Source organism: Cygnus atratus, chromosome 2, assembly GCF_013377495.2.
Source record: "Cygnus atratus isolate AKBS03 ecotype Queensland, Australia chromosome 2, CAtr_DNAZoo_HiC_assembly, whole genome shotgun sequence".
Lineage (NCBI taxonomy): Eukaryota > Metazoa > Chordata > Aves > Anseriformes > Anatidae > Cygnus > Cygnus atratus.
This window is the reverse complement of record NC_066363.1, coordinates 63,521,557-63,542,749: the sequence shown is the minus strand read 5'-3', so window position 1 is coordinate 63,542,749 and position 21,193 is coordinate 63,521,557. Positions and strand designations below refer to the sequence as shown.

The following is a 21,193-nucleotide window of genomic DNA, read 5'->3' as shown; positions in this document are numbered from 1 at the left end:
ACTGGGCACTGATAAAGAGGAACAAACAGCTATAGGGAGGATCTCAGAAACACGTGTTTCTTAAGCAATGCTGAGAATATGCCTGAAGCTGCAGAGAAGTGAAGACACTTGTCCAACATCACATCAGAGAAGAGACGGAGATGGGACAGATCCAGAGAGGCTACAAACCCAAGCCATCCCCTTCTCCTTTTAGACCACTTCAATTTTTAATGTTTTGTTTAGACATTTCACAGCATATGAAAGTATATACATTATGTAAGCGCTAATTATACAGTGCAAATGACTCCTACTTCAGATTTAAGGAAAGCTTTAATGCAATATCCATTACTTCAGCATTTACTCTTTGCTACTTGGGTCATTGGTTTGATTTTTTAATAGCCTCTGTGCTCCCCTACCCCCCCCCCCCTTTTTTGTTTTTTTTTTTTAGTTTGGACAAATATTTCCTAGCTATAACTCTGGCTATGATTTCGGGCAAATGCTGGTTTGTAAGGAGTTTTTAAGGTGGAGGAATCAGGGGATGTCAAACGAACAGAAACCTAATGCATCTTTGGCACTACTCAAAAATGGGGCACGTGAAACTCAAAACTTAAAACTACATGAGACATAGAGCTAAACTTAAGTTTCCTTTGAAGACCTAGCCATTGCTGGTAGTTACTTTTCAGAATAAGTCTAGCAGAACCAGTTTCATTTCATTGGACAGGTTTGGCTGACATTCAGCACATGGTTGACCAGTGCTAGGTTAGAAGCATGGGAAAGCACTAGCAAAAACCATGGTCTCCCTCTCAGAAAGGCTCAGGCAGGCAGCAGCAGTTTTAGGCTGCCTCTTTCTTAAAGTGTGTCAAATGAATCCCCAAACACCGAACAGCTACAGCTTAGTCTTAAAAGGTCACGCGCTATTTAAAAATAAAAAAAAAAAAATTAAAAACAGCATAAAACAAAACCCAAAGCAGAGCACCTAAGGAATCACACAGGCTGGGAGGACTGCAATCAACATTCATTTCATTAGGCACCTATGGTGAAACACGGACACCTACGAACTGCCATTGGGGCTCAAATTCATACAGCATGCTTTCTCCGTACATAAGCAGGGCATAGCCACATAAACAGCTACTACAAAAATCTGTAAAAATGACCACTGCATGAATTACAGAGGACTGTGCCTATGGGGGAATTTGCTCTCACCGGCCGGTTTGTGGACGGTTTAAGCTCTAAAGCAAGCAGCACTTGTCATATCTGCTTCACCAGGTGTGTAACAAGGGACAATAGCTGTGACTGTGCTGGCAGCTCTGTCACTAAAGGTTTTCTTCTAGAGCAGACACAAGTGAACTTCAAAGCAAAACCCCAAATCCTCCTAATTTTGAAAGGCTGTGAGGTGTTGTTTTTCTGTTTGTTTGTTTTTAAAAATAAAATAAAATTAAAGCCTCTCAGAAGGCCACAAAAAGAAGACTTTGCTGCACACATGATTCTTGCCATCTTCTGTGCCTCGCTCACGCTGCATATCACAAATGCTTCAGGTGCTTTGGATCCAGGCTGCTGTGAACCCTGAGCAGAGTGAACTCACTGAACTGAAGTAACCCCCTGCCGGCAAGGATCCAGCCAGACATCTTTGGGGTTACTAGGATTCATGTTCAAAGAAGAGAAATGCTGTCTCTCTAATAAAAATAAAAATTGCCAAAGGCACGTCTCAGCGTTCAGTCGGATATTATGTGGTTGGGATTGCATTGCCACAGGATCTAATAAGAGGAAGTTCTCTTATCTCCCTTGGTTAGGCAGAAAAAAGAACCCCACCAACAAAAACCATGTCTTTTCAGCTTTAAAGAGAAAAGAGAAAAGCAGCTGTCATCACACAACCTCTGTATTAGTGGAAGTACGAGAGGAAAATAAAGTGCCTGGCATTACACAAGTCTTAGCAGTGTAAGAAAGGTTAATAGAGTTTATTGGACTTCTAATAGGGATAATTATTGCATTTCTGCACAGCCCGTCTGCATCAAAAAGGTAATTTCATTTGTTTTCCTATTTATTCTTCCATGACTAAATTCAAGGCTTTCTACCTCCAAACTCATTTTCATTCATGAGCCAATTACCAATTCCCTTCACCATTTACTTTGACAAAACAAAGAATTTTTATGCAGCTGTGTAGCATATATAAAGGTACTGAAGCTTCAAGACACAGCAACACGTTAATTTCTCCAACGGGATGTCTTTTGTTTTACAGTCTTGGTGGCCAGAACATCCAAAGAGAAGGAAAACCTCCATGCCTTATTCTGCTGTTAGAGAGTCCATGGAGTAGCATTTTGTGGGGGTGCTGTCTCCATGCCAGGCTGGCTGCTCTTCGAGCATAGTGCCAGCAGGGCCTGGGACTTGGTGGTGGCTGCAATATCCTGACATGGACCAAGTGCAACGGCTCATGTTGTGAGAGGAGGAGGAGGAGGAGGAAGGAGATGGCAGGCCCAAGGGGATGGTCCTTAGAGAATATGGCAACAACTCTGTCATACAACAGACCTGGCTGTGGCCCCTTGGATGTTTGCTGTCTTTCAATAGTTTAAACAAAAAAAAATTATTCAAATGTTAACTCTGCTATGGTCTATGTACGTGAAATAAAAAAAAAATATCGTCCCTTCCCCTGTGCCTTGAACCCCAGTACTCGGGGAAAGACCAGCCAAGTCGCCGAGCCTGAAGGGGAAGAAGAAGAAGAAAAAAAAAAAAAAAAAAAAAGGAAAAAATGCAAAAATTTCATCATTCAGGAGTAGTTCACTGAAGGAAAAAGCTGAGGACAAGATTGCAATTCGGCATCTCACTCTGAATAAGGTCATCTTGAATTGACACCATCCTCTGGGAAAGGAGCTCAAGAAAATGAGCATGTAGTGACACAGGAAGAAGAAGGCTATGTGAAAGAAGGCTACAAAGAGAAAAGACAGTCATCATCCCTTCCTCTTTCAGATAGACAAGAGGAGATGACAATGCACGTAACAGCTCAAGATGCAATCACACAGAAAAATGTTAAGAACAGCTTTCCCAGAAAAGCAAAGTGTAAGAAGGGAGCCAAAAGGAGCATTTCAAACTTTCCTTTTGCTGTTCGGAGAAGAGCAAAAATGTGTCAGGCACAAACTTTACTCTTAGCTCTGAAGCACGGTTTAACAGCTGAGATGGACACATAAAGCAGTGCATGGAAAACTAGGATGGGTTATCACAGGAGCACATCCTCAACACGGGTGCTTCCCTTTCCTCTACAGAGGGCTGGGGACACATTCCTCTTTCCCACAGCCCCAAAGAGCAGTGGAAGAATCACAGAACAGCTCGGGTTGGAAGGGACCTTAAAGATCATCTAACTCCAACCCCCCGCCATAGGCAGGGATGCCACCCACTAGATCAGGTTGGCCAAGGTCCCATCCAGCCTGGCCTTGAACGCCTCCAGGGATGGGGTATCCACAGCTTCTCTGGGCAATCTGTCCCAGTGCCACACCACCCTCACAGCAAAGGATTTCTTCCTAATGTCTGATCTAAATCTACCCTCTTTCAGCTTAAAACCCCCTTTAGATAGGACTCCTCATCCTATCACTGCCTATGGCTACATCCTGCCTACCCAATGGCTGAAGAAGGGCAGAGCCCGTGGGCCGAGCAGGCAAACAGCCACCAGCAACTGCTTGCCTCCTGCCTAGCAAAGAAACCTGGGCTATTTGGGTTCAGCTGCAGGTTTATGAAAGGCAAGGGCTGCTCTCCAGGTGTGTACACAGCACCGGCGGACTTCTTCCTTGCACCCAAAGCAGTCAGATAAACCTGCGTTGCCTCACCACACAGCGAGGGAGGCAGAGCTGGGGTGTCAGCCTCCTGCGATGAGTAAGCAGGGATGACAGGCACAGAGGCAGTGTGAAGAGGAGTTTGGTAACCTCATGGGGTGAGCCAACGCTCGACTGGGATCAGCCCCCTGTCAGGAATACACTGCAGTGAAGAGTTGGTCAACACTGCTGCCATCAACCTCAATGCCAGCTCAGCCCTGAGGAAACCTCTCACGTGGCATGCAACCCACCTGCAGGGGTGTCTGGCTTTGGCTTCCCTCTCTCCCCACCCCCATCCCAAAACACAGCAGTGTTCAAAAGGCAGTTTCAAGAAGGGGAACACCCATCTTGTCTACAGGATGTGAAAGGCAAAAGGGATGTGGGTTAACCGGAGGGGGTGCAGCAGCACACCTCTGTCTGCCAGGGCCTTGCAGCCAAGTCAGCACACACGCCACACAGCTCAGGGCAGACGGCTCCTGTGTCAGCTTCACTGGACGTCGGACCTGGCTGTGAAACATCCTGCCCCCTTTCAGCCTTCTCTGAGCAGACAGCAGCTCTTTCCCTTCCACCAGGCGTAGCTGCAAGAGGTTTCAGTCTCTGGATCACAACTGGCCGCACAGTTGGTAGATGTAGCTCCAATTAATCCTGTTATTATTTTTATTTTTATGGGCTATCTTCATTGTTTTTGAACTTTCAGAACTGGCAATGACTGAAGGTTAGGGCCCAGTCCTGTAGAGGTGACTTCTATATCTATATGCCATCAACTTAGGGTGGAGCTGGCCGGTATTCATGATTAAAACTGTTCACAGGTTCCAGTAATTCGGAGGAGACACCCTGAAGAATGGACAAACTGCTGAACTGTGTGTGTGAGCTCCTCCATCACACCTCCATGCACCTCAGACTACATCCCACTCCAGCTTCGTCTCTCCTCACATCAAGTCAAGTGTGGGCACTGCACATGCCCACACATAATAAATAATATCAGAAGGTGAATGAAAGGGAACAGAAGTACAGCCTGGTGTACTGGAAGAAGCTCTGACTCTGAAGGCAGGAAAAGGGGAAATAACCTAACTGGGATAGATTTGCTTTTCATCCTTTATCTGCTTTGTCTCCTTAGGCTCTCAAATGCTTCAAGAACTGTACAAAATCTTCTGGAGCAGCAACTTTCACTCCTGATACCAGTCAGGTTAATCTCAATGCCACTTGAGATCAATAATACAACTATCACAACATCACGGGATTATAAATAATGTAATCCAAGCTTCCAAGGCTAAATTTCTGTGCTAAAAGATGCCCTTGTAAAGACACGCACATATAGAAATATATTTTTTGCCCAGCATTTTGTTTTCTCATTGTACTCGGGTTTGGGAAGAAAAAAGGCTGGTTCAGTGGAAAGTCCTCCCCTCCCTGTTCTATTAACCTGCTTTTATTTCCCCTGGCTACCTGCACACAAAGAAATAGCAAACCAGCAGCAAATCCCCCAAATGACTGCAAGCAGGGTCAAGAGAGAAGCACTGTTTCTTCGTGCTGAAAACCATAAGGCCCACAGTGCCAAAAGTTTGTGCTTCTTGATGGTCGGCCAGCGAGCAGAGACACTGAGCCCTGCCCAGAGGCAGCCCTGGTAGCTAAGCATCACTTGGAGAAATCCATGGAGCCAACCACTCGTACCACCATCACGCCATACAACTGCCCTCTGCCTTGGCTCATCGGTAATTCAGGGTTACGTTATTCCCATGAACTGCTGCTTGTGTTTCTGCACAGAAAGCAAACAAGAGAACATGCTATCCTCCATAAATACCATATTCTGCAAGGAGGAGGGGATTAGGGGGAAACAATGGCGGAGTGTCTTCAGCAAGCTGGAAGCAGTCCCAGCTTCAAACTGCACAATGACACACAGGAAGAAGTTCTGAAAGCTTCCCAGTCAAAGAGTACCCCTGCGTGCCAGGCTTGGGGATGTCTGGACATAAGAATGGCCTTTAAAGCATAAGGACACAAGAGCACTGCACACAGACAGTGCCTTTGAATGCAGAGAACAGTGGCTCAAGCTCAGCGTGTTTTTTTTTTTTTCTTCCTCTCCTTTTGTTCTCTCTGGCATTCAGAGTTAATTGTGTTGTCCAGCTTCTTAACCTTATTTAGGTCAGAGGCTTCAATACAAAATAGACTTAGAAACACAAATCTTCTGTGGGAATGAGAAAGCCTGCTTGGCCAGAAGAGGAGCTCCCCAGATATTAAAACTGAAGTACAATCATACTTCAGAAAGCGATGATGGGAAGATATAGTGCTTCATGAACTGGGTTGGGCTCAGCCCAGCAGTGCAAAATTACACCTCATGCAGCTTTACACAGGCTTCCCATGTTATGGAGAGAGCTCCAAGGCCAATAAAGTAGCTCTTAGCATGCTACATGCATGACGTGAATCGGAGTCGTGTGGATAGCTACCAATATGTTCCCTATGGTTTCACCCCGATGTTCTGCCAGCTGCTGCGACTTCATGCCTTCCTCCACCCCGGTGTGCTGCAGTACGCTTTCTTCTCCAGCCTGAACAGGTGATAACCCCCAAAAAACGGTGAGGAAGTGGCAAAGGAGGTAACATAAGGCACCCCTAGTGAGCATAAGTGAGAACATCGCACTCTGAGCCCTGGTGACTGTTTTCCTGGATCGATATTGGGCTTAAAGTAATACAAACAGGGCTCTGGTGTTTTTTCCTCAATGGTACTTATGCACCTGCTGGTCTACAAAGTACATGAAGTGGAAATTACAGCCCTTTTACAACACTATTCTCATTCCCATTTCTTGATTATTCTGAGGATAAACTAATCATTGCTCCACAGAAAGCATTTCAGGTTATTTGAAGAGGTGTGATTTATACTGGTTTTGTTAACGTGACTGCCTCCTAAAGTTATGCAATAAAATCAACCTATAAAAACAACCAAACTCATGATTTAACACCTATAGGCAATAACACAGTACTAAAATATTGAGACTGCCATTCAGCACACTCATAAGACAAAGAGACAGTATTGAAAAGGGTATGTTAAAATAGGGTGTCAGGGAAACGCGCAAGTGTTTGATGGGCTCCAGCAGACAGGAGGGTGGAAACAGGGAATAAGGAAACTGTATGCAGACGTGTCATTAAGCAGCATTTTCCAAGTTCAATTTGTTTCCCTGCTGGAGTTCAGGTGGCACTAAATGGAGGAAAGGTTCAACAATTCTCCTTTAGCATCAATTATTTTTGCAGTGGGAGAACTCTACATGCCCGTGCTTCCCAAGCTGCCTGTGCTGGTGCATGGCCAAGCATCGCCCTCCGTCCCCACGCCATAACAAGGCAGAGCAGCCTGCCACAGGAGGAGGGAAGCAACTGGGTTTGCTGAACAAGGAGTCCCAAGTCTACCAGTCTCAGTGATTTCTACCAGTCCCAAGTTACCACCTGGGAGGTACAACTTGAACCAAGCACCAGCGGTAATGAAAATGGTAGCAACAACCTCTGTGCTTTCTTGGGACAATGGATTCAAGCTATTGCAAGACCTTTGTTCCCAGGCACTGTGAAATTGCCTTGCAGTAAATATAGTGTGCAAAGTTTATGGACAACATTTGATCAAGTCTTTAGGATACAATGACCCTGGGAAGATCTGAAAATTAGGGAAAAAAATCCCTGGGGAAAACAAAAAACCAACAACGGAATAACAATGTAGACACTTGTCAAGTCTCCTGCAGAAAAGTTTTCAGATCATACTTATGTTCCCAATGGAAAACACACTTATATACCAACTAGGACAGTACTTGCACTTAGTGCTGCTCTGGCTATAGACTCCAAACAATACCCTAAAATGCACCATTAAGTATTTTTAAAGCCAGGCCATAAGGAGTTTTGTATGGACAACTTCAGACATATTCCTACAAATACCAGGATTTAGCCAAATCAAGCCACATATACACACTGAAGATGAATGACACCACCATGACAGAGCTGATATTCCTTCAGTACTTTCTATGTTTAAGAGACATGCTTAATAGCACTCTGTTTTGAAGAACTTTTAGACAAAAAGATCTTTCTGATACAAATTCATCAGTCTTTCCTCCCAGAGTTGATGTCTCCAGGCACTATCTTTAGTAAGACAAGATGCATATGAAACACCAATTGTGAAGTGGCACTGCAGCTTAGCAAAACCAGAAAGGCTCAACTGAAGGCAGCAAAATAGTTCTGGGTGGTTGTGCTGCTCAGCTCCGAACGTACATACAAATTCCTTTTAGACAATCACTCTTGCAAGTTAAAAATAATTCCATGTCCAACATGTCTGGAAGTTAAAAGTCCCATCTGAGGAAGTTTAATCCCATCTGAGGAACGGAAATCAAAAACATAACTACTTCCTTCCTTCGAAGCAACGGTACAGGAGCCTCCTCTGTTTGCCAGAATTTTGCAACACCCTCCAAAATAAAGGCCACAGTTTTCAAGCAGGTTTTGCCTAAAACTTGAAATATCTTAAAAGACACTGATTTTCAAACTGCCTGCCAAGAGGCTTCAGAAGAGGAGAAAGAAATGCTGCAGCACATCTTGGAACAGAAGACAGTGTTAGAATGATTTTGAGGAAATATCAAGAATGATCAAAGGAAACTGAGTTCTTGGCCTCGCAAGCAGGTGGGAGATAACACAATTCAAGCCTAGTGGCTTGAAAGCAAAGGCTTGATCAAAACATATTTGGGCTAACTGGAAGCACTAAAGGTGTGGCAAGACAATTTAAAAGCCAAGTGAAGCCAGCAAAAAGGCTTTAGTTCAGTAGGACTGGAGAGAGGATGAAGAAGGAGGGGGGCACATCCAGGCTAGAAGAGCAAGTGTGAGGGGTCAGATCAAAGATAGAGGCAGTTTCCTTTCAACTTGACAATCAATGGACAGATTACTGTATATCTTCTGACTTTCACTTGCATTTTGCCTAAACTGGTGCACAGATGTGCACTTCAGAGCTCACAAAATCAGCTTTACTCCAAGCAGAAAAAAAAAAAAAAGTCAAAATGGGACTGGAAGCTCCTTGCAGCAGAAGATGAAGTGACACAAACCACAGCAAAGTCCAAGTGCTCTTGGTTTAAAAAAGAAATGGGAAATATCACATGCTTTGATAGGGCTTTTGCTTGTGCAGTACAACCTTTATCTATAGGTAGTTTTTCCAGCATGTTTATGGCCAACAGCTCTGTATAGAAGTTGCACAAATATCTATTAAATCCATGAGCTGTTGACTGAGGACTGTTCAGCCTCAGAACTTCTGTATCGTCCCTTAAGCCACGATTTCCTTTTCTGTGTTAATATTTCCAACACAGAAATTGGAAGTGATTAAGAGCAAGAAATTTAGATTTTTTTAATTATTTTTTTGGTAACCAAAGGACAATCTTTTTCAACAGATCCCTGTGTGATATGTTGGAAGCAACCCCCAAATTTCCACTAGCTGGATTCTTGCCTCAGGTACAACCCCAGCCCCCAGTTTTTGGGTTCAAACCTCCCTCATCCCGTTCTGCAGCAGAAAACAAAGGTGTGATGCCATCCTGCTCATTGCTCAACACCATGTTTTCCTTAGGGAGGCCAGTGCAGAGGACAGTTGGCAGTGCTCGTAGTTCGGTCTGCATCGATTATGAACCAGGAATGTAAACACAGGGAGAGATAAGGGAAAGAGTAGTACAAAGGAACAGCAGGAAGATATGGATAGACAGAAAGCCCCAAACTGCACTACTGTTGCTGCCAAAATCATAGCTAAACTCCAGCTTGCCCGTATAAAGGTTGCAAAGCCCAGTCAGGTGCTGCGGCAGCATTTTCCTGTTCTCCAATGACATTTATTTTCACTCTTAATTCAACAGCAGCTGTGACGTTTTATAAGCGGTGGGGATCTTGGGCCAGTGCAGCAGACTTCCTCTTCCACGTGGCGTGGTGCTGGCGTGCGCCTTACCAACGCCACTCATGCACACCACAAGAGGAGAATAACTCAGAGGCATCACTAAGGTGGCCCTTGTGCTGGTGGACCCCATCCCTTCCTGCAGTGGATGCGCCACATCTGCTTACACCAGCTGAAGATGGCGTTACCACCGGAAAAATCACTACCTTGTTTATGAGGCAAGCGGTTCTGAATCAGATGGTAGGGGTTGTTCCCAGCTAAAGATATCCCCCCTGTAGGGATTCACACTTTTCCACATTTCTGTCTGCTTACAAGGAGAAAGGAGGAACAAGGCAGTCACTTTATGCACTGTGACCATGGAACTTCCTTCATATGCATTAAAAAGCAACAGACCTGAATATTTTGCAGTTAATTTTTCAGCACCAAATTAGAACCGCTTCTGGCACAGCGTTCTGTGATTAAGTGGCATTAAGCTAGAGATGAACTTGGTCTTATTTGCTTAAAGAGAACACACAAAGAGACCAAACAGGAGCCCTAAATTAGCATCTGCTGTGTATGCACCAGCAGGCCACTTCCAGTTGAGCAGAAAGCTGGCTAACATTTACACCAGCCAAACCTCAGAGAGGTCATTGACCTGCAAGCGCCATGAGCAACGCTGGAGAAAAGGCCATCGGAGTGGGACAGCACACGCTCGTTGTGACCATAAGCGCACAATGGACAGACCAGCAAGGGAGAAGTGGAAAAAACTCAGCTATAAATAAAAAGGAGCCGAAGGAGAACTCCCAAAACAAAAGCAACAGCGTCTTTGCGTTGTATCCAGGAGAGGTTCATGCTCTTTTCCCCTTGTTAGGCGAAAAAAGGGCACATCATTTTTTGCGTGACTAACAGCGTATTGCAAGCACAAGGGATTTAGGGCAGGAAGCCTGCCACCACACCACAAAGCAAAATCCTTGTTGATCAATTAGCTGTTCACTAACCCATTAAAAATTAGCTCAGATGTGAGCAATTTGGACAGCTGCTGTAGCTAAATCCATACAGCAGCTAGACAACTTCACCTGAAGCACTTAAAAGAAAGGGAAAAGGTAAGCTGAAGGAAACTTCCCAATTCCTTCTCTTCCTCCTCATCCATATAAATCTAAGGCATGAATTGCTCCCAGGAATAGCTTTGTCTGGTGGGACTTACTCCAAAAAGAGTAGGGGGGCGTTATTGCACTGCCTCACAGTCCCACACGGACATGGGGCAGACAGACAGCCCGCAGAGCACCAAGATGCCCTCACAAACCAGATGTGAGTATGCCAGCATTAGCTAGAGGAACCCAAACCTGCTCCACATGAGCTGGCTGGGATGCTGCAAACAGCCCAGCTGTCTCACAACCCAGCTCCTGGGGGAGAGAGCCATGGACAGAAACAAGGTTAATTAGCTCAGCTGGAGCACTGGAAAAATGCAGCACAATGCCTGGTCTGAAACTCACCTGAATTGTTCAGAATAAAGCTGGGTGTCTCCGAACAGCCCTGCGTTGTCCCATGTAGACAGTCACTGCAATGAATCAACAAGCCCTGGAGCATGGTCCATGCAGAAATGCAGTACTTGAGGGAAAATAATAACTCAACATATAGATCACTGGGGACTGCCTGCTGGACTCATCCTGCTGCAGACAGAGCGTGTTTAATAACCACAGTATTCCTGGCCAACACTAGCATCTACGACAATATGATCTCAAATGTATTTTTCCATATGAATTATTTTTTCTTATTATTTATGCGCTGTTCAACTTCTGGAACATCTGCCCATGCAGGGGGCACAATCAGGGTAACCATTTTTCTCCAGTAACCTCTTAATTACCAGCCTCTATTAATTTTACCAGCAGCACTGAAAATAACAGTGCAGGGCTGAAGCCTGGCTCCTGCCTATAAAACCTCCCCAACATGAGGATGGAAATGAGGTCAGCAGGGCTGATCTTCCCAGCTGCTCTAAAATACTTGTCGTGCTTGAAAGCAGCACCCGACGTGACCATGGAGTGGACGTGCTGCCCACGTGAGGGGAGGGAGGCAAAGACAAGCCCTGGACAGAGGGAAAGCGCATCCTCACCTCTGGCACGGGAGAGGAGCTGCTTGGGAGGTCTCACCTGCACCTTGCCAAAGCTTTTGAGCGCTCAGACACTCCTTTGCCAGCAGCATTATTCTCCAGTGAATCAGAGCTTGCTTTGAATCCTAGCTGGCAAAGTCCCCCCCTTGTAAAAAAAAATAAAAATGAAAAAAAGATCTGGAAATGAGGAAGTAATTGTGTTCCTATTTTTAACCACCGTTATTAATAACATGCCATAGTTCTTGTCTCCATTGCCCCACCATATAATAGCATTGAGAAATTACTGCAGCCTGTTGTAATTATTTCGTGAGGCCACTGTGCCTCCATATGTCAGCTTACACCTGCACTGCTACGAAGAACAAAGCCGTTTAAAAATAAGTTATATGCACGCTATAATCTGTGTCCTATCAACTTCTCTCTGCTCATCTGGCCAAGCCTGGAAATTGTTATTTGGGCAGGGCTCCCAGTGACTTCAGGGAATGCTAATGACAGGCTGGAGCAGTAGGGCTCTCCTACCAATGCAACGGCAACAGCCACGCTGAGCCGAGCTCCGGCAGCAAGAAGGGTGCAGCTGAATCTGTAAATTCAGCCTTTACGAAACGTCCCTGCTTAGCACAGCTGGAGATCACAGCATTAGCAGCAAGCCAGGCCAGCACCTGGCTGCAGAGACAGTGTTTTCCCCTAGTTAAGCAGGGCTGACTGAGTTTCCACTTGCATGATGTCAGGAATTTGGGGTATTCAATTCCCATGTTTGTAGCCCCTTGGCTTGGCTTGCCCCCATCCTTTCCTGGTTAGGACAGCAGCACCAGCATCTTTTGCCTTCAGGAGTGCTCCTGTTGCTCTTCTTAAACTGCAGCTACAAGACTACTGCTCCCAGGGCTGTACTGTGAGCTCCAAAACCACAGAAGAATCACAGAGCGTTAAAGATTTCTTCTTACAGGATGCAGCTCTACACGTAGATACCTACTCTGCTTTCTATACTCGGGCAGCATAACTTTTCTGAGAAGCCGAGCAGGATGAGGTTATAGCCTTGTGGTCCCTGAAGCAGGCAATAAAATATTGGTTACTAACTTCACCTACCTATTACCACGAGTTGACTGATCCGTTCGATATTTGCTGTGTAGGATATAGCAAATCCTGCAGAGTCTGCAGAAGTAATTTGGCAGCTCCGATTTACCAGAATACCTGCAATCTGCAACTTGGATCCAGTGACGTGAAACAAACATGTAGAATAGCCCTGAAGGCGTGGATTGAAACTATGCAGACATTAAGTGCTGCCAGATGTATCAAGTCCACACGCTGGAAATTTTATACGTATATAACAAATGCTTTCCTCGCTGATCCGTTCCATTTCAGTCAGGCTTTGTGGTACAAACAGCAGTGGCAGGGTAAGATTAGAATAAAAGTCAGGGGAAAATAGGTTTTCCATGGATAAGCTGACCTTTAACTACACCGCTCCTCCAGACACATTCTCATCTTTAAAGGTGGCACACAGGTAAAAATGGCTGGTTAGGGACAGTTGCTCAGATGTTCAAGGAATACACTCAGTTACACATGAAAGTAAGCCAGATGCCCTGATCACCCTTTAAAAGAGAAAGTCCCTGCAAAGGTCACAAGGTTGGAGGACAAAAAAAAAAAAAACAAAACAACAACAACAAAACCCACACAAACCCAATGGTTCTTCTGCCACCCCGATTTTTGTCCTCAGAGGTACCGTAAGATGCAATTTAACGGCTTGACATGCATCTCTACTTGTAGCGTTCATAAAGAAACCTCTTTGCAAAGTACCCCCAGAAGATACCATCTAGAAAACCCCTTTATTCTCAAGTTTTTTCCTGAAGTCGCAGAAGGCAGGATTTCCTACACATTACATAAGGAGGGGAGGGTGCATTTGTTCTTTCGCAGTTTAAGACTTATTAGCACAGTCGAGTTACTTGAGCCAGGCCTCTTTCCTGCTCTTTTATTGCAGGGGAATTATTCTTGGCAGGGCCCCAGCACAGCATTACTCCGATGGAGAAAAACCAAACAGACACAAAAAGAGACGCAGAGCAGAAACACCTCAGGGCTCTGCTGGGTTGCCGAGAGTGGAGGCGACAGGAGAGAAATGACAAATGCAGCCTGGTGCCGAGCCTCCGAAGCGTGCAAGAACTACTGCTACTACTACTAGACACTGTCTGTGTGGGGGATATGTTCCCTTTCCATCATTCTGCTGGGAAACACAACCACGAACCGGCAGGCAGGTGTTGGAGGTCCACCACCTCATCCTTCCTAAACAAGGCACCCAGCACGAGAAATAAACAATTGCCTCCCATAATCATTGCACCATCCCTCAGTCCAGGCTCAGAGATGTGACATGAAAACAAAAACCTCACCCTACTGAACACAGAGGAGCGATGGACAAGCATCTCTCCACCTCCTTTTGCTCTGAAGACGATGAGAGGATGCTCTTGGGGTGACTGCTCACCTGGGCACTGAGCTGGAGGACTGCCTCCTGGCAAGAAAAGCTGCCTCCCCAGCCCTGCCACGCCATGCACTGTGCCTGTCCCACAAGAAGGTTTCACATTGCAGAAGCAGCCACTTTCTCCTCGTCCTTGGTCCCTGTGGGCTCTCCCAGGCTATCCTCTCAGCTCGTTTGGGAAGAGGTGTTGAATCCAAGCATTACAATGGGAATGCCTGTCTGCCCGCTGCCTCTTGGGAGGCAGATTGGGGCCGAGCTTCACCTTCCTGCAGCAAGTGCCCTGACACAGGTCTCTGAGCAAAGGAAAGTGAGGGACAGCATACCAAATTCTTACCTTAGGGACTTCTCCACTGCCATCAGACCCAGCTGAAGACAGCTAACGGGTCACAGTGCTGGGGGAAAAGGGGCTGGCATGTTGGAAAAGGTAACAGACATGAACCAACAGAGAAACCATGCCAAGATGAAAGAGAAATCACAGCGAAGTACAAGCCTTACAATAGCACCTGTGTTTGTTGCTCTACAGCAGTTTGTGCAACAGGTGTTAAGGCTTTATTACACACACGTTTTGTATCAGGAAGGGCTAACTGCACCAACGAGCTGAGCTTAGCAAGCAGCAGAGGGAAAGACCAACCTGACTCACTTGACATCTGGAAGGAGCCGGAGCCATGGTCCATGGAATGTGAGCCCCAACCCTAGTGCCTGGTGCCTCATCATCTTCCCTCCACATGCTTTTTTAAAATTAATATTATTTATTTTTTGAGAGAGTGAGGGTTCTGGCTTTCAGACTGTCAATTTCCATTTACTCAATTGCAAAGTGTCATTACAAGGAAAAAAAAAAAAAGATATCTTCAGAAAGTTACCGCTCGGTACTGTGAAGTACAACTTCCACCAGTTGGAAAGCCTCCCCCACAAAATGTGCTGGGGAACATGCACAGCTAATTGCTGCCCTCAGCTACAAGCAAACTTTCAAGCAAGCAATTAAACTAGAAGATGCATCCCTAGGGTGCTCTGTGTATCAGTTGGCACTACATGCACCTGTGTCATGCTTCTTGCTGCAGTCACGCAGCACATCCCAGCCAGAGAGAGCAGTCACGGGGTACCACAGCAGTCATGAGCTCAGTTTATGGCCAGGAGGGACAGGTTTCATGCAGGTATGGATGAAGAGTGGAAAGTGTTCCCTTCCCTCAGGTAGGGGACAACCTTCGTGTTCTTCTGTTGACCCTGGTCAGAGGAAACATCTCCACTGGGGCTGCAAATCCTCCCCAGGAAGAAGCTCGATGCATTTAATCTGAACTTGCCATGCCAAACTAATGCTACTTTTTTTTTTTGAGGTGCAAATAAACTGTTGATGACTTCTCCCCAGCCTCGAGAGCAGATGGCAGCTGGAAGAGGTGACCTGCAGCCTGCAAGGAATGCCAGCTCTGTCCTGCCTTAAACAAATCCCACGTTTGCTGTACCACGTCTGCAAGAAATGCCACGGGTTTGGGCAAATTCACCCACGTTTGATACTTTAATCCAATTAAGGGTCATGCTCGCCTCCACGTTCACCATGTTAATCGCTTCTAAAATTACTCTCTAGTCCTCTGAATGAAAATACCTCGTTCCGCCACTCCAAACACAGTCATAAACATAGATCCTTGTAATATAAGAAAGAGGCTGAGGACCTTGCTGTATTTCTCTATTTTCGTACCGCAGTGGTGGATTTCAAAATAGCTTAGCAGTAGCAGTCATACGCACTTATTTGGTATACATTCCTTTTGCTGCTATTCTTAAGAAATTTAGCACTTTGGGGAGTGTGTGGAGTATATTTTCCCTCCTACAGCAGATTACTCTGTGTGAAGTTTGACCTTTTCTTGCCTTTTTTTTTTCCTTAAATAAAATAAAAACAAATGAAGGCATTGTCCTTTTCCCTTCCTGCAACACTGCTCTCCCAGTGCAAAGGCTGCCCAGGGCTTGAAGAAAGCCTCATCTTCTGGCCTCACCTGGAAATGAGCAGCAATTTCACCCCTTGCTAATGCCTGAAAGAACAAGCCCAAGGGGTCTCAAAGCTATTTGAGGTGAACCAGACAGGAGGGAAAAAAAAGCCACAAATAAGAAAGAAGCACTAAAACCAGCTTTTCAACTGGCGTGAAAGTCCCCAGACAGAGATCTCCAGCCCAGATTAAGATTCTTTGCTGCTCCTTTATGTTTTTAAAACAGTCTTCTTGACATGCTCTACATTTATCCTGGATTTAGAAAGCTATGGGAGGCAGGCTGTCACACATTCTGCCACAAAGCAACCCTCCAGTCCCTGAGACCACACAGGACCGCACGGTACGAGCACGCAGCAGCACGCTTATTTACATGCAGACGGCGGTGCACAAAGTGCATTAGCAAGGCTGCCAGGCAGATGCTCCCACAAGCTAAGCTGTCAGGCTAAATAGCCTTCAGATCCACCAAAAAAAGCTTTGCTGCTCAAGTTTCCAGCTAGGACCAAGCATAGGCCATCCACTGAGCTCCTTAAGCACACACCTTCCGCACCGCACTTATTTTGGTAGGCTGAAGCACTGGTAAGCCCTGTGCAACGATGTTTTTTTGACTGAAGAAGCAAAAGATTAGTTTCTCCTGCTGATTATCAACAGAAGTTGATTCACCTGGGCAAAGATTAGTCTGCAAGTCATTTTTATCAGTTTCCAGGGTCCAGGAAGCTGGGGCAGGGAGGCAGACCATGGACTTCACACACACAGGCAGCTTCTGAGCTCTGCAAAGTTTTTTTTACAGCTACAAAGCTGCATGGACTACAGCTACACAGCACGCGCAAGAGGCAATTCCTTCCTGCTGCTCCCTGAGGTGCTGAGTAAGACTTTTCCCAACATATACTTTTATTCCTGCATTGCGTCGACTTCTCTGTTCCCACATTTACTTTCCCAGGAAGCTTTCACAGGCCTGTCTGTGTATGCACATCACTCACTCATTTCTTTCCAACTTATCACAAGTGTGGTCAAGTACAGAGAACAATTGCCCCATGCTCTCCCCGTGTGATTGATGGTATTTGTGCAATTAAATGGAACAACATGAAAAAACTCCTTGTAGCAGGCTCCTTTAAAATTTCAAAGTTTCAGAGAGACCATTCACACCCTCCAGTACACCCGCATACCTGCTGGGTTAAGTTGGATAAAAAGTACCATGCAGGCTAAAAAAAAGCAGAAGCAAAACAGTTATGATCATGCTCTGCATGCACATGCAGGCTTATTTTATATGTCACTTTCTTTGCTTATCCTTTTTAACAGGTGGATTGTTTTGGGTGCCCCACCAATGCTGAAGATGCAGAAGTGACAGGCAGTTAACACTTTACCAGACAAGGCCCTAAGATGAACAAAGAAACAGAAATCCCCAAAGCCACTTCTCTTTCAGAACTGGGATCTAATAATCCTAGCTGGGCTATCATCTCTATTTTGTCTATCGAGCAGTCGTGGCTGGAGGGTGATAGATGCTTCCTGCGTTGGAGCATCAGGCACCCAAACAGCATGCAGCAGTGCAGGAGGAAAACAGCGCAGAGGTGTCCCTGCCCGGGAACACTGTACCACGACACAGGATGCCAAAACACTGTTGCTGTCCTTCTAGCGTGCCTGACCTCTGCCACCACACTGACAACCGCTGTTACGCAGCACGACAGGACAGTACCAGAGAACGACGGGGCTCTCGGCACTCCCAAGGATAACAGTTTGTCAGCATTTCCTTTCCCCACCATATCCCTTCTTTAGTAGTCTGAGAGTCACCAGTCTGTACTAATTTCCAGCTAGGAGTTTGAACAGAAGACAGAGAGCAAAGTTTCCCAGTGCCATAAACTAAACACCAGACACACTGGGACAGATTTAACACATGGAAAGGAGAGGGCAAAAGTTACTGCAAAACCCTCATTGCATTCTTACAATTCTGTAGAAAGCAGAGAGTATAGCAATGAAGTATTTTGGCAGAGAGATACCCTCAGCTCTGCTATGTACCTACTTTACAAAAATTGCTCTTGGCTTCTCAACCATGAACAGGCGAAGCACTATCCCCCTTTGGTAGCAAAGGTCAGCCCAGCCACTGACCACACCACAAACAGATCTTGCTCCATGCCCATAAACCCAGTGAAATCGGGGATGGCTGGCTGCCCGGAGCAAGTGTCAGCAGCACAGCTCTCCCCAGCAGATGCCCTGCCGCCAGGGCAGAGGGAAGATGCAGTGGGTTGCACCAGCCTGGCACGGGGGCAGCCCAGGCAATTGCCCCACACCTTGTGGATGAGCAGTGCCCCCAGATTAGCAAACACCTGATGACTGCTCATTAATGACCTGTCTCATCCTCATGAGACAAGCTGCGGCATTCCACGCTCATTACACTGCCCAAAACATCCTGAGTGTGCTCTAAAGTCTTTTGATTTCCTCCCCCTAATGAAGAATGGGTCCAAGGGAGGGCAGACTACAGCCCCAACACTGAGGTTAAGGAGGTCACCACCCAAACAAAACTTTCTAGAGAAGAAACGCTGGAAGGTCTCAGCTTGGCAATGAGAACATAACTGCTGCAAGTCTCTGAGAAAGGCAAAAGCAGCTCTGTATCCAGCCTCCCAAAGTGGCACTAAGATGCTCAGGAAAACACTCTGAGAAACGGGGTATACACAGAGCAGCCCTTCTCCTGGTATTCCCTCCTGGCTTCCGGTAGGGAAGACAAGCCTGTAACTTGTTCAAAAGGCTCGCGCCTTGATGAAGAACCCATCCTCAACCACAGTAACAAGTCTTAACAGGCCCACTGTGACCAACCATAACAGCTCAGTCTTTCCCATACTGATGAGCATAAATACCCATGCACATCCTCAGGTGGTCTATCACCTTCCAAGGACTATGGTTGCTCTACCATGGGACAGTGACTACAGCCCCAGCATTAGGACTCAATCAGAAATCCACCACAAGAAGCAGGAAACATTTAATAATCCCAGGAAGAAACAAGGCATGCAAGGTACTAGGATCACAATGGGACATTGCACTGCTTAAAAACCCAAAGGCATTGACCTACAATCCCACGGGAAGCTGGGACTACTGGATAAGCACTGCCTCTTACCTGTTCTCCAGCAGCGTCATGCACACAACCTCCCGCACGCCCGGGTTGTTGGCCTTCTCAACGGAGCAGCTCTGCAGGTTCCAGGTGGCCACCCTCAGCACGGGTCTGCCATCCCTCAGCCCCCCGAACATCTCCACCGATGGGCGAGTGGAGATGATCTGAGTTGGGCCCCCAGGGGGAAAATCCAAATCCTCACTCTGGAGGCTCAAAGAAGTGGGGCTGGGATGAGGCTTGGCCGTGAAGTTGAGGCCACCATTGGTGTTTGTCGAAGGGGGCCGGGACCTCTCTGCAAAAATCTGATGCCTGATTTTGTCTAGGAAGGAGGAATTGATACAGTTCATCCTCACCAGGTCCTCAATACTTTTGAAGGGCCCGTGTTCCTTCCGGTAGTCCACGATGCTGTTGGCAATCTTCTCCGTGATGCCACGGATGCTCATGAGCTGCGCCGGCGTGGCGGTGTTGATGTTGATCTTGGTGGCGGACAGGTGGTGCTCCGAGGCTGGGTCCTTCCGCAGGGAGCTGGGTGAGTGCTGCGCCGAGCTGCCCTTGCTGCTCACGCAGATCTCAAACTTCACCTGCTCCAGCTTGGCCGCCCCGACCCCGCTGACCAGCGCCAAGTCCTCCACCTTCTTGAAGCCGCCGATGTACTCCCGGTACTCCACGATGTTCTGGGCCACCACCCGGGTGACCCCCGGCAGGGTCATCAGCTCCTCCTCTGTGGCCGTGTTGATGTTGAGCCTCTCCTGGTTGACGAGGATGTTGCTGAAGTTGCATGCCGCGCTGAACTTGCGGCTGTGGCACAGGTCGCCGGGGTCACGGGGGATGGAGCGGTGGCAGCCCAGGTTGCCCCCCATCTCACCGCCACCACCACACCGCCGAGCTGCCGAAGCCGAGGGGGGCTGCGAGCCCGGTCCTCATGGACCCCACGGGTGCCTGGATGGTGGGGGACAGACCCCAAAACACTTGGTCAGCAAACACAGAGGGCTCCCACACCCTTCCTCCTCCTCCTCCTCGGGGTCCACCAGCCGCCCGCTCTCTGTCCACCGGACAGCGGGGAGAGGCGGCCGAGCTGCCCCCGCCTCCGCGCCCGCCCCAGCCCCGCGGCTCCTCCGCAGCCCCCGGCGGCTCCTGCCGCTCCCCGGCCCCGCCGGCGGTACTAGGAGCTCGGCGACAGCGCCCGCCCCTCGGCCGGCCGAGGCGGGGCCTGGCACCGTCACCACCTCCATCACCGCCTTCCCGGGCGGAGGAGGTGAGACAGGCGGATCCTGAGCGGGCCTGGTCACCCTGGGACGTCTCCGAGTCCGGTCCGTGCACCTCGCCACCTCCAGGGGCACCCCATGAGGTCTCAGGCCCAGTCCCGGAGCTCCTGGGGCTCTCCCCTCCGCAGCTGGAGGGGCAGGAGTTAGTTAGTTACCTCCACAGGTTTTGGTTTGCTTCACTGCGCTTTCACGCACTTGGGTGAAGTCTGCGCATCTTAGTGGTGGTGGTTCAGACTGGGGGCACAGCTCGAGCCATCGGGACAGTGATCCCCAGGCTGAAACGCCCTGCAGACTGCTCCTCAATAAGTTAGCATATCTGCCTCAGCCCTGGTCTGCCGTGCACCTAGCCCTCCCCTGGCACAGAGCACCGCTGTCCTGCCCTGAAATCCTTGCTGCTTATCGTCTGTGCGCCTCAGCTGGTTTTAAAGAATCTCATTTGTGTCCCAAAAGCTGCAGCAGCCCACTGCAGTCGGTGTCGTGTAGGTAAAGCCACTGAGGTGTTTACCTGGCTTCTGTTGCACTGAGTCCCATGCTGGGCTGGCTGCAGTACTATCTGGAGCCAAATGAGCTCACTCCAAACCAGCTCGACCATGCCCACACAGAAGTGACTGCAATGTCAATGAATCCTAAATATAATCGGTGGGTGTAATTGCAAGGAAGGGG

The 21,193-nt window shown here is 47.5% G+C and overlaps 1 protein-coding gene across 1 annotated transcript in view; it reads right to left on the bottom strand.

Annotated features, from left to right (window-relative positions):
* EEPD1 (endonuclease/exonuclease/phosphatase family domain containing 1) overlaps positions 1-20,437 on the bottom strand; it is a 62,824-nt gene extending 42,387 nt beyond the window's left edge. Inside the window, exon 1 of the mRNA XM_035552392.2 lies at positions 19,272-20,437. Coding sequence (XP_035408285.1) covers positions 19,272-20,125 — 854 coding nt within the window. The 5' untranslated portion in view covers positions 20,126-20,437. The remainder of the gene's footprint in view (positions 1-19,271) is intronic.
* Positions 20,438-21,193: the final 756 nt, after the last annotated feature.